At 52.1% G+C, this 12646-nt stretch overlaps 2 protein-coding genes across 2 annotated transcripts; one reads left to right on the top strand and one right to left on the bottom strand.

Annotated features, from left to right (window-relative positions):
* Positions 1 to 6375: 6375 nt before the first annotated feature.
* Positions 6376 to 7060, top strand: LOC117853741 (uncharacterized). Its single transcript, XM_034736028.2, has one exon. The coding sequence runs from the start codon at positions 6555 to 6557 to the stop codon at positions 6822 to 6824; it is 270 nt and encodes an 89-aa protein (XP_034591919.1). The 5' UTR covers positions 6376 to 6554; the 3' UTR covers positions 6825 to 7060.
* Positions 7061 to 7734: 674 nt separating this feature from the next.
* On the bottom strand, positions 7735 to 10807 carry LOC117853740 (protein NRT1/ PTR FAMILY 5.8). Its single transcript, XM_034736027.2, has 4 exons — positions 10613 to 10807; positions 10258 to 10475; positions 8888 to 9402; positions 7735 to 8787 (listed from the first exon to the last, which is right to left on the bottom strand). The coding sequence occupies exons 1-4, from the start codon at positions 10671 to 10673 to the stop codon at positions 8004 to 8006; spliced, it is 1578 nt and encodes a 525-aa protein (XP_034591918.1). The 5' UTR covers positions 10674 to 10807; the 3' UTR covers positions 7735 to 8003.
* Between the last annotated feature and the right edge of the window lie 1839 nt (positions 10808 to 12646).

Below are 12646 nucleotides of genomic sequence, written 5' to 3' on the forward strand. Positions count from 1 at the left end.
AACTGAGATCTTGGAATAGGAGCAACTTCAAATCGAGCCCGACCTGACCTATGCTGAGTACCTGGCCAAAGTTCTCGACCATAAGGAGAGGCGCACCCGACGACAAGTGGTGAAAATGTACAAGATCCTATGGAATAACCACACGGAGGATGAAGCAACATGGGAAACAGAGGAGTATCTGAACAAACACTTCAGAGGCTTTCTTTTCAGCCAAGGAGGTAAGAACCGCACCCCCACTGGTTGTCCTTACACCCGAATCTCGGGGGTAGGCTGTAACGACTCAGGTTCATTAGCCGAGTTAATCTTAAGACAAGTTCCCAAATCTGCAGTTCTAATCAGCCCCGACCCTTGAAACCCAACAACCCGCTGTTTCTCTCTAAATCCCGAAAGCCAGTGTTCCTCCAAACTTTGGAGCTGTGGGGGAGCCAGAGTCTAGAAGTTGGACCCACAACCAGATCCCAGGGATCTCTCGGGTCAAGCGCGCCAGAGCAAGCGTGCGCCCTACTTCAGAGTCTCTCTGCCACGTGGCTTAACCTCCCCGACGAGCCCCACCTCGCCCAGTCGCCGGCCACGACTAGACGGATCAGCACGTCACCCTCCCAATCGTGCGCAGAAGCGCCCTGCAGACTCTCTGCCTCGCCTCGTCTCGCTCGCAACCTCGCCGGCCGTGCCAGGCGCCCTGTCGCTGCTGCGACCAGAGATTGGCCGCTGCTGTGTCAGACCGCCTCGCCTCCCGCGCTCATCATCTCACCCGAATCCCCGGCCGCGCGCCCCGATACCTTCCGGCTTTTCTGCCGCCCCCTAAGTTGCACTGCCCACGCGTGCGCCCCACGACGATGCCGCCTTCGCCAACCACAGATCCAGCAGTGACAACTCCTTTTCCCGCCTTGCCAGTAGCGTGCCCCGGCAAAGCCGCTGGTCTGCGCCTGCTAGCGTCACCCTTTGACCTGTCATCTCGCCTGCAGTGCCCCTTCCTTCCTTCCTGCCACATGCTAGCCGCGTCGCCACCCCCAATCCGCCGCTTGATGCGACCAGACCCGCGCTCGCCCTCACCAATCTTTCTCTCCAGCAAAACCGCACCTGCATAAGCTCTGTCTTTAGTGCCCAATGACCGAAGATCCTATCCCCGAAGCTCCGCTTCGTCGGCCAATGGAGACGTCGCCCAATCGCCGCCAAGGCAGAGCACTCCATCCTTTTCAACCCGATCTTTGCGCTGCCTGGACTCCCTCTTTTTTCGCACAGCTATAAAAGGGAGTACCAGAGCCTCTACAGGAGTTCCCTTTGCCATCGTTGCCTTGCCGCATCTTCGTTTGTTTCGTGCTCAAGCACTGCCAACTAAGCTCTTGAGGTACTCTCCTCTCCGCTCAACACCCGCCTTTCCCAACCCACCAGCCGCTTGTTTTCTCCGCATGGTGCTAGAGCTTACTTGTGTCAACAAGAAGCACCGCCGCCGTCGGAGCACCGCCGGACCTCGCCGCCGCCCAAGCCTTAGCACCTTTCATCGCTCCGCCTGAGCCTGTTCTTTCCCGACCCCAAGACTTCACCAGTAGGCATAAAGGTAAGCTGCTGACCCCTTTCCGGTTTGCCCGACCCCTTCCCAGTTCACCCAACCCCTTTTTCCATCTCGCTCGACCCTGTCTGTTTCGCTCGACCCTTGTCCGCCTCGCCCGAGGACTCGGCTGTATCTTATTCTTTAACCCGAGGGTATCTGTGTAAAATTTTGGGGACTTCTCTGTGTTAAGTCTGAGGACCCTGGTATAGTTATTTCTTAGGTCTGAGGGTCAGATCATAAGTTTCTCCCAATCCGACCCTTTTGTCTTGTTCTCTATCAACTGAAGCTTGGAATTCCACACTTTTCCTGTAGCTTTGCTATAAGTTTGTAAACTAAAGCTTGCAAGTGTTGTTGAAATAACCGTCTAAGTGTTAACCCCTACATTTGCATTCGTGTAGAACTAAATCTCGTCGACGGCACATACGAGCTACATCCGGTGCTAGAAGACGGAGCAGTAGCAGAGCCGCCGACTGCAGGAGCTGAAGCAGAACTCGCAGAGGACCAGTTTGCCTCCACCCCGCTCGAAGGCAAGCCCAGGAGCATGACCCCAATTTTCTAAACTTGCACATGCCTTTCTTCGTTTGTATGTGAATTTACGTTATAGGAGTTGTTTGAAACCATAGATGCATGACTTAGTTCCCTTGATCTGAACACTAGTTTAAGTCCGAGTAGTTGCATTGCTTAATAGAACTCGGTAAAAGTCGAGTGATTTCCTGTCACTCGCGAGTTGTAGGAGTTGGTTGTTCTCCTTCTGGTTACAACTATAAGGACGGTGGACGGGGCAGGGCCTGGTGAACTCTTTTGGTGGTCGGTGGATCGCCCCGTCTGTCTATATGAAGTTGCTTAAGGTCGGAAAGTGTTGGTGTTCGTGATCAAGTGTTTGAAGGTACTAATCTCATACCTAGTATGGGATGAGAAAGCCTATTATCTGATTGAACTAGGGCGTGGCTTATACCCCTGCTGTCCCTGGAATGAGGTTCCCATGGTGCATCATGTGGGTGCAAGTGCGGTCACAGTACGACAAGAGGTCGGGACTGTGGAGCATGGGATGCCAAGGGAAGTTTGGACTTGACACGTGCTTGGAATTGATGGGGACGGCCGACACAGGAAGCAACCCTTTGTGGTGCGCGGATGTCGTGAGATTAGGTTCACTATGCATGGTTAAGAAACTCGAATCGATTTGTCTGCCTCTCACAGTTTGAGACTGCTTGATCGCTATGCTACACTGAGTAAAGATGGAACATGATGATGATATGAACTCGATGCTTGTTCTATACAGTGTTGTTGGAAACTATGTTTGTTTTGCATAAGTTGCCAATGTAGACTGGTTAATGAACTTAGAATCTGAGCTAAAATATTGAAAGTAAGGACCCACTGTAGTCGCTTTTGGCAAAACAAACCCCTCAGCCAGAGAGCCTTGCATGTCTAGATGTTGGTGGAGTAGTTTCCCCACTAGTCGGTTAAGTCTTGTTGAGCTTAGTAGCTTAGCCTTTCTTGTGGCATATCTTTTAGGTGAAGTTGAAGCTTCTGAGTTTGCTTCTGTTGGCACTTGGCCGCCCCAGCTTCCTCCTGGGTGGACGGTCGAGTGGGATCCCTCCTCGAACGGCGAGAAAAGGGATCACTGATGTCCTGATCGCCCTCATCAGGGACATCCGACCCCGGCGCTAGCTTTCGCTATTTTATCTTTCCGCTGTTTTTGAATCTTGTAAAACTCTGAATTTCGAACCAGTGTTGAAATAAATTGTTAAACTTGTTTAACTTGGTTGATATGTTGTATTCTCTTGAACCACTCACCTTCGTGTGAGCTATGCTAACTCGGTCCTGTCTAAGTGGTTTATCGGATGAAATCCGACGGATCGTCGAGTTAACTTGATTAAAGCATGAGATTCGCGTGTTAGGCGATTTAACCGTGCTTTAGATAAGTTAATCCGAGTTGTTCCTCCACAGACACGTTCCACGGCCAGCTGGGGTAAGTGCGTCTTCAGAAGCGTCATGACATTCTTGGTGCACTCCACGACGGTCTCCTTCATCAAGGTCTTTAGCCGACTTTGCGCATTCTTCGACTTGACCACGAACCAAGCTAAGTCATATATTTAATTAAATATTTTACGGTTCCAGTATATCTCCATATGCCTCAATTCTCCTATGTCTCTGTGACTTTCACAGACCATTCTAATCACATCTCCGACTGCTTATACAGCCTGGTCTGTCCACTACACAGCAGTTGGGACTGCGCCCTATGAGTGCCCAGCGCACGCTCTCACTTTCCCACACAGTTCTGACTGTTTTGCGGCTTGTTCATCTCTCTTACCGGTTGCTAAAGTACTCGGATAGCACACGCTTTAATCCATGAAACCTCGACTTATCTTGTGATGCCCCATCTACAAGGTCGAGATCCGCTCTCAGGGGGCTGCTGGCTAAGCAAGTCTAGGTTCTTAAATGTAACTGGCTAACTACCTGAGGAAGGAAATTGCATGGCCTCCAAGAGTAGGATGCGCAAGAATTTACTTCAACGTCAAATAAAACTCTGAGTTATTCAATTATTAAATGCTCTACGTTATGCTACATAATCTTTGTATTGTCCTTTTATAGCTTCGAAACTACTCGGCACGTCTCCTGTTGTCCGACCGACCTCTCTAGCTCGGGGCAGGAGGCGACTCGGCGCGCCTCCCGTTGCCCGGCTGACCTCTTTGGCTCGGGGAGGCAGGCAACTCGGTGTGCTTCCGTGGCTCAGCCGGTTCCCATGCTCGGGGGCTGGGCGCTATAATGACTCGGCGTGCCTCCCGTTGCCTGGCCGACCACTCTAGCTCGGGGTGGAGGTGACTCAACGTGCCTCCCATTGCCCGGCCGACCTCTCGGGGCATCCGTCAAGTTCCTGTTCGACTCCACATCGCTCGGGGCTTGAGGGATAAGGGTACCCACAGGTCCCCATCGATAAGGATACTGGTCGGGCCTAACAAGTGAGCCCACCCAACCATGCCGTGCGGGCCAAGGCATGAAGCGTGGAGCACAAGCCAAGAGGCCGGGCGAATGGATTCAGCCCGGATATCATGGGATACTTGTTGTAAACTGACTCAGATTGCTTTGCATGTAACAACCGATTAGAATTAGATCCTATCCGATTGTAACCCTAGGTCGTTAGCGGCGGCCAGGGGCGCCCCCTGAAAGGTAACTCATCCCACCTCACGTTAACTCTTCGCACCTGTGATCAACAATACAATCCACTAGAACACAGGACGTTGGGTATTACTTTCCGGAGGTCCGAACCTGTCCAAACCTTGCGCCCCTATGTTACCATTTGAGTTCTTGTCTTGCGATCTCCCCTGCCTACAAATCTACCACCTGGGTAACCCCTGGTGGACTGCCGGTCACTAAATCCGACACCTTTTGAACAAAATTTAACTAAATCTTCATCTCTTTTCTTGGCAAAGTGCGCGTATGAACATACTATGCATGAGTCGCAAAAACAAAGAACAGCATGAATATTTATTTAATTATTTTATGTGTATGAATGTGCTGCACCTAAGTTCTTTGTGCGGGCTTGTTTGGTTTTCGCCGTCGTGCGGCTTAGGCCTTGTTTACTTCCCTCCAAACTCCCAACTTTGACACTGTGCAAAAAGAAGATTCCCCATCACATCAAACTTGCGGTACATGCATGGAGTACTAAATGTAGACGAAATCAAAAACTAATTGCACAGTTTTGTTGTACTTTGCGAGACGAATCTTTTGAGCCTAATTAGTCAATATTTGGACAATAATTCACAAATACAAACGAAACGCTACAGTGTCGCATTTATGGTAAAATGCCAATTTGGTACCTCCCAACTTAGGAAGTAAACAAGGGATTAATTACCCAGGCGCTAAAAGATTGGAGAAGGAATCACGTGCCCTCGTCTCGCCCTCGCGCGGGCTTAAAAATCAGCTACTGGCTGCCGCAGGCGTGCCAACGATTGGCTACAAACCAAACGCGCTGCGCCAGTTGAGTCAACGATTGATATTTTAGTCAGGCGCACGGAGGCCATATAACAAATGAGCCCTATATCCTGCATGGATTTTTACCAAAACTTGGCTCGTGTTATTTTCTTGCAAAGGTGTAAAATGAAAATATGAATGGGTAGCTGTTGTGTGACAGCACCTAGCAGAAAGTGAGTGAAATCCTTCCCTACATTTCCTTTCACGTTTTTCCTAAAAAGATCAGTTCCGAGCGGCACGTCACACGCTCTCAGAGATCCATGGTTCACCAACAGATATGAACCGCACACCCTTGAGAATGATCAGTTCATCTGCCCACCTTTTTGGTTACGCACAGTAGATGATTGCGAAACGACCGCCATGTGCTTTCGGTTGGTCGACTCGCTACGCTGTCCGGCCACCGACCACCGTCCGCTGGCGTCGTCGGCCGCAAATCGAATCTCTTCTCCCTTTCCCGAATTTGAAAAAGATAATGTGCGTAAAAACGCGAGCGGAGTCTTCCGGCCAATCCTATTCCTCCCGTCCCGTCGCAATCCTATTCCTCCCTTCACCCTTCTCAGCCGCCTTGAGCGTCCCTGACACGCGGGCCCCCGTCTCTCTCCGGCCCCACGCGTCTGTGCCAGCGCTGTCGGAAGTTTCCCTCCCCGCGCGCCGCCAGCGCTGCGTGGTCAGCGCGTCCAACCCCATTCCGTCTCGTCACCGCCAGCTCCAAAAGTCGCGGCGGACACGCTTCTAGAACGCGTCGTCGCGTACCCGCATCATGCGTGAGGCCACATGACCGCGGCCTCACGAACGCACGGTCACCTCCGTGCGTCCTCGCCGCCCCTAGATTTCCTCCCCTGAGCTGTCGATGACGGCGACACGTGGCTCTCCGTAGCCCTGCGGCTATATAAATCCACCCCCGGAGCCGGACGCCGAGAGAGCGAATCCACCACCCTTTCCTTCGTTCGCGAGGCAGAGTTTTTGTCTCGCGCCGCGCAGCTCGTGATCTCGTCTTGTGTTCCTGAGTTTTCTTGGGTGGGCGGCAGTCATGCAGCGGAGCAACTCGTTCGGGACGTCGTGGGCGGACCAGTGGGACTACGGCGGCGACGCGAGCCCGAGGGCGCCGCGCGACAGCGGCCACGCGGGGAAGGCCGGCGGCGGCGGGGGCGTGGGGGAGAAGACCAAGGCGGCCGCGGCGACCGGGCTCAGGAAGGTGAAGGAGGGCACGGCGCACGGGTTCCAGTGGATCAAGGACAAGTGCCAGAAAAAGAGCACCGGCGGCAAGAAGCAGCAGGGATCCGAGGTCGCGGGGTACTGACGCGACCACCTGATCAGATCACCGTGGTTCGGCGTCGACATGCTGCCGCCGTTGATCGCTGCGTCGCAGCGTTTCCCAGCGGCGGCATGTTAGAGAAGATTTTATTGGTAGGCTGCTGCTTGCTAGTATAGGTGTGTGCATAGGTTCGGTGATCTTGCTTCTGTCGCTGTTCTGCTGGTTACAGAATTTGGTCATGTTTTACCTTTTCCGATGTATATAAAAGGATTCTTTTTTTCCTTCTTCGTGTTTGATTGTTGTCTTGGATTTCTGCTTGGTTCTGATTGTATTATTCGAGGGCTTAATTTGCTGCTCTGCTTTGGGTCCGGATTTTCAACCATGACGACTTTGTTCGGCTACTTCGTTTAAGGCAACAGACGAACAGATGTGCGTGCAGTAGTATGTTCAAGATACTACAAGGGCCTTAAGCCCAAAGAAATCCATTAAAAACAAGCCTAGTGGGAATTACTTGGGGGCAATCATCTGATAAGACCTTCACTGAGCTGTTTTGCCCCAAGAGAAATAAGAGCACATTCTTTCTTGAACACTTGTTCCCATCTTCTCAAAAACAGAACACCTGATAACTTATTCTTGAGGACACCCGAATCGCTTGAACTCCTGTGTTTCCAAACGGTTCTTTGGGAAACCTGCTGCATATTGAATTCCATAATCCTATATTTCCAAGAGGCCTTGTTTCAGAAAGTTTGTTAAGGCCATGTGGGGGATTGATAATTTTCCTGTAGGGGCTGTAGTGCTTCCTGCCAAATTCCTTTCAAATTAAAACAGTACATGTATACCAAAATAAAATCTACTATAAAGTCTTGAAACAAAAGGGCCTAAACCATTTCACATTAAATTATGCTGCTTTACGCGTTGCAACTACTACCACGTGATCCATATGAGACATGTCACATGTGTAGACTATTCCTTCATTAAAATGTGAAAAAGAGTATATTTAACATGTTTATGGACCTCCTTTTGCTCTGAGCCTCTGACAAACCATAAGGAGACAAGGCTATGCACAATTGCCTCACACAACACTACAACAGAACACACCTGAAGTCCTGAACTACACAGCTCACTCTGAAGTCTGAAAACAAAACACACCTGATTATCTGAAACTATCCCTGAAGCCACCGTTAAAGAAACATCAAGTCGTTCTAGTTCCTGCTCCACCAGATCCTACTTCCCTGATGCGTTTTTGCCACTGTAGAACTTGCACAAGTGCGTGAAGATCAGAAAGCTGATGAAGCACAGGAAAGCCAAGAACCAGTAGTAGTTATCGAGGTGCGCCTCCCGGGCATCGTCGGAGAACCACCCCCGTGAGTTACCGGGCCTCGCCGTGGCCATCTCGAGCGCGGTGATCAGGAACGCGCCGAGGAATCCCCCGACGCCGAAGACGCTGAGGTAGAGCCCGATGCCGATGGTCCTCATGGACGCCGGCACCTGCGTGTAGAAGAACTCCTGCATCCCCACCACCGTGAACACGTCCGAGACGCCCAGCAGGACGTACTGCGGCAGCAGCCAGAAGATCTTCAGCCGGGCGCTGGCGTTGGCCACGCGGAGCCGCCACGACTCGACGAGCGCGGCGGTGACCATGGCGACGACGGAGAGCACCATGCCGACGCCGATCCGCTGGAACACCGTGATCCCCTCGGTGCCCCGGGTGACGGCGTTGAACAGCGGGATGATCACCCGGTCGTACATGGGCACGAGCAGGATGATGGAGATCGTGATCGAGCTCTGGAGCATCGCCGGCGGGACCACGAAGGCACCGAGCTTGTGGTCCATCAGCATGCCCTGCTTCGTGAAGAACGTCATCGGCTGCTGGAAGATCACAGCGAAGATAAGCAGGATCGCCCAGATCGGCAGGAGGCCGAGGATGACCCTCGCCACGCTAGGCGCGGCCTCGCCCAGGGCCTCCTTCGCTTCGGCCGGTTCAGTTTTCAGTGGCTTCTCCTGCAACCTGCAACGTTCCAGATATTGCACGATTATATTACCAGTGCCGTACTTCTGCAAGAAATATTTCCTATTTCCTATGATAACAAGATCGAACAATCACATACTCTAGCTCAGAAATGGCATCTCCATTGTCGTCTTTAGATGGCAGGCTGATCTTCCGACTTGGGATGATCGACTTGAAGACCTTGAAGATTTTATTCTGAGACGGCTTACTGCTGGTGCTGGCACCCTTGGGCTGAGTCTGCCTGTAGAGAGGTGTGCAGCAGAAGAAGGCCGCGACGGAGAGGGCCATGACCCCTGTGGGGATGGCGAAGCCGAGCACCCAGCCGAAGTTGTCCTGGACGTAGGACATGGTGGAGTTCCCCAGCAGGCTGCCGCTGCACAGGCCGAAGTACCACCAGTTGAAGAACATGCCCTTCACCTTGCCCTTCTCCTCCGCCGTCATGCCCGGCTCGGCGTCGTCGTCGTCGTCCCCGATGCCGAGCTGGTCGGCGCCGAAGGCTTGCAGTGTGGGTTGGTACCCACCTTGCCCGATCGCCATCAGGTAGAGCGGGAGGAACAGCGTGGAGCGTGGCATCCGTTTGCGTAGCAGTGCCCACGCCGTGATAGCTGACATACCCTGTGTAAGGAGCAGGATCAGTTGAAACTGAAAAATAGCTAGTAGTTTACTTAAGCTATTTTTTAAAATGAAAAAAGACACTTAGTTCACGATAGTATTTTTTATTTGCAAGGAATGCGCAATAATGTTAATGTTGCCATGTGCTGAATTTGTTTTCTTGGTCATTTTTAAACGTTGAAACAGTGGAATGCCTGGTCCTTTTGTTTGTATGTCATACTGTTGCACTGAAATGTTCTTTGTATTACTCTGTTGTCTTGTCTCTGTCCTTAACCATCAGAAACTACACTAAATATCTGTATTTGCAAATTGCAATAGAACCGGGTTTTGAAGTAATTTTAGATGTAAAATACCAACAGAGTTAATATTGTCATGTCATTCAACTCTTTTTATTTTGAATGAAAAAATCCACTTGGTTTACAGCAATGTTAATATTGTCAAGTGAAGAAATAGTGAAATGCCTGGTCTGCTGTCTATGTCCTGCATCATCTGAAACTACACCAATATCTGTATTTTCTGCAATAGCTCAATTTTTGACGTGTGTACATTGCGTTTTGTCCCGTCTCTCGAGCATGTATGTTGCCTGACTACAATTACAATGTTTAGGATCTTTTTTAGATTATAAAGAATTTGCTCATATTGATCCCAGAACGACAAGGTTCAGAAATGGACTTGCTGATTCTCAATTCATATTAAATTGCTTTTTGGTACCAGAATAAGCCAACTAATGTCATACCAAACAACAAGCAACGCTAGAACAGGATCAGTAACCAGACTCTGTCTCTCTGAGCCTGAAGCTTCGCTGGCCGGCATCAAAGATCGCAGAGGAGATTAATTAGCAGAGCACGGTCGACTTACCAGGACGTAGAGCAAGGAGGAGACGGCGATGGTGGAGTATCTGTCCCAGTACGAGTCGGCCAGGATGGCGCTGAAGAGCGGCAGCATGAAGCTGACCCCTGTCCAGGCGACGACGCTCTTGGCCGCCGCCGCCGTGCTCATCCCCACGACGCCGGTGAGGTACGTCACCAGGTTCGACCCCACCCCCTTGTTCGCGAACCTCTCCACGCCCGCCATCACTGCCACATCAGTACATCACAATCGCACATCTCGTCAGCGGCGTCTACTTAATCGACCAACATGCTCACCCACGAATCGCCATTGCTTCAAGAACATGGAAAAAGACAGAGGCAGAGTGGAGCCCGCATCATATTACCTATGATCAGGACGCACGGCCGGCTCAGCGCCACCTTCGCCGACGACCCATTCTCCGACATCGCGCCGCCGCGGCGAACAGGGCTGACACTGACGCTTCGCTCGTCTTCTGCTGCGGACCACGTACTTATAGCCTCCAGTGGACTCCAACGAGCCAATGCAAGACGACGGGCGACGACGGCAGCAGACACGCCACCTCCTTTCTTCTCACCACACCACTATTACACATCACGCACTCAGTGCCATAAAACCAATGCAAAAGCTATGAATGGGACGACGACGACGTACGACAGTCCAGGCTACGTTTCTACGGCCGGGCCGGGCCGGCGAGGAAGTGGAATCCACCGCTGCCAACACAATGCTACGTTTCTACAACCGGAACCTGGCCTCTCCTGCTGGCTTTTTTCTGGAAAAAAAAAAGAAAGGGGTTCCAGTGCTCAGGAGGATGGAGGTGGCCCCTTGCGTGGCGATGGTGGCTTCTCCACAGGACGGGCAAAGGGAGCGGGGAGGATCCACTGCTGCAAAACTGAGCACTGATTCTAATCCTTACCATCAGTTGGTTTTTGACCCGGTACTAATGTCACATGATCCTCTTTAGTATTGGTTGTGAGCTCCAACCAGTACTAAAGGTCATCCATTAGTACCGAGTGGAGCCTACACCCGGTACTAATGTGCCTGAGGGCCTTTAAACCCGGTGGAGACTCCACCCGATATTAACCCCCAGTCCCAGCACCTTCCCCCGCGCGTCTCCGTATCCGCTCCCCCTCCTCCCACGCGCCGTCCCTCTCCTGCCGCGCCCTCCTTCCCTCCTCTCCTACCGGCTCTCCCTCTCTCCCTCTCGGTCCCTAGCTACCACCCTCCACCCCTTTGCTGCCCCTCCCCTTCCCCCTTCGCTCTCCCCTCACTGCTAGTGCAGAGCAATGGCGGGGCGAGGTGTGGTGGCAGCGACGGAGGGCGAGGGCTACGGGCTGCAGCTGCGACGGCGGGCACAGACGGCGGGCTTGGGCGGTGGGCTGCAGCTGTGACGGTGGGCGCGGATGGCGGACGCGGGCTCGGCCTCGCGGCGTGGCGGCTCCGACGGCGTGGCCTCGGCTTCCTCTCCCCCGGTACGCCTCTCTCTCTCCCTCCCTCCCTACCCGTGGTGGGAGTGCGGCCAGGGCTTCGACGGGGTGCGACCGGAGGGATCCAGTGGGGCCGCGAATGTCGGCGGCTGGTGGGGCAGTGGCGGCCAGATCCGGCGAGGTGCGACCGACGGGTCGTGGGGGAGGGATAGCCGATGCTGTCGAGGTGCGGTGGCGGGGCAGCTAGGCGTGGCCGGCGGAATTTTTTTTATTTTTTAATACCCCTTAGTACCGATTATTTGATCCGATACTAAAGGCCCCCTCAGTACTGAAGTATTAATACTGGTTGCATAACCGGTACTAAAGAGGATTAGGAACCGGTACAGAAAGCGCTTTCGCCAGCAGTGATCAAACCTGATCATAGCTACTACCTGCCAGCATAGCTGCTACCTGCCAGTGCAAAACCCAGACAATTGGTAGAAAAAAGCTTAAAAATTGACCCTTCTTTTCAGGATCCGTGGGCTGGGCAAATACGGGTTTTCTTGTGGAAACATAATGTTCCAACTTTGGAGTGCTCGACTTATGGTTGTCTCAGCGATGCTGTCGAAGTCGTCTGGGGATCCCTATTTGCAGGTGAACATGGCCTCGGTTTCTTCGGCCGCTCCGTTGCATTCTGAATCGGAATCCACTAGCCAGCATCATCTAGCCAAGTTTACATGTGTAAGTTCAGAATCATCGATGGGGTTTCCCAAGAAGCCAAGCTGACCTGAAATGGTATTTTGAAGCTGGCACTTCCGCTGGATGAACATATTGGAATTTACAGGAGCCTGATGATGACATGCGGTAGCTTTTTTCCACAAACTTAGGGTATCTGTTCATTGACGTCTCTGGACCATTCCAAACAGACTGCAAATTATGTGCAGGCCAAAACTTTTTCTAGAAGTGGCGTCCTGCTTTGAAGGATCCATTTCACT

The sequence above is a fragment of the Setaria viridis genome, chromosome 4 (assembly GCF_005286985.2).
Source record: "Setaria viridis chromosome 4, Setaria_viridis_v4.0, whole genome shotgun sequence".
NCBI lineage: Eukaryota > Viridiplantae > Streptophyta > Magnoliopsida > Poales > Poaceae > Setaria > Setaria viridis.

Excerpts from the sequence above, each read along its gene's own strand:
- LOC117853741 (XM_034736028.2), top strand. The coding sequence starts at position 6,555 with ATGCAGCGGAGCAACTCGTTCGGGACGTCGTGGGCGGACCAGTGGGAC.
- LOC117853740 (XM_034736027.2), bottom strand. The coding sequence starts at position 10,673 with ATGTCGGAGAATGGGTCGTCGGCGAAGGTGGCGCTGAGCCGGCCGTGC. Across the intron at positions 10,476-10,612 it reads GCCGTGCGTCCTGATCATAG|TGATGGCGGGCGTGGAGAGG; the intron begins GTAATATGATGC and ends CTGATGTGGCAG. Across the intron at positions 9,403-10,257 it reads CCTCCTTGCTCTACGTCCTG|GGTATGTCAGCTATCACGGC; the intron begins GTAAGTCGACCG and ends CTCCTTACACAG.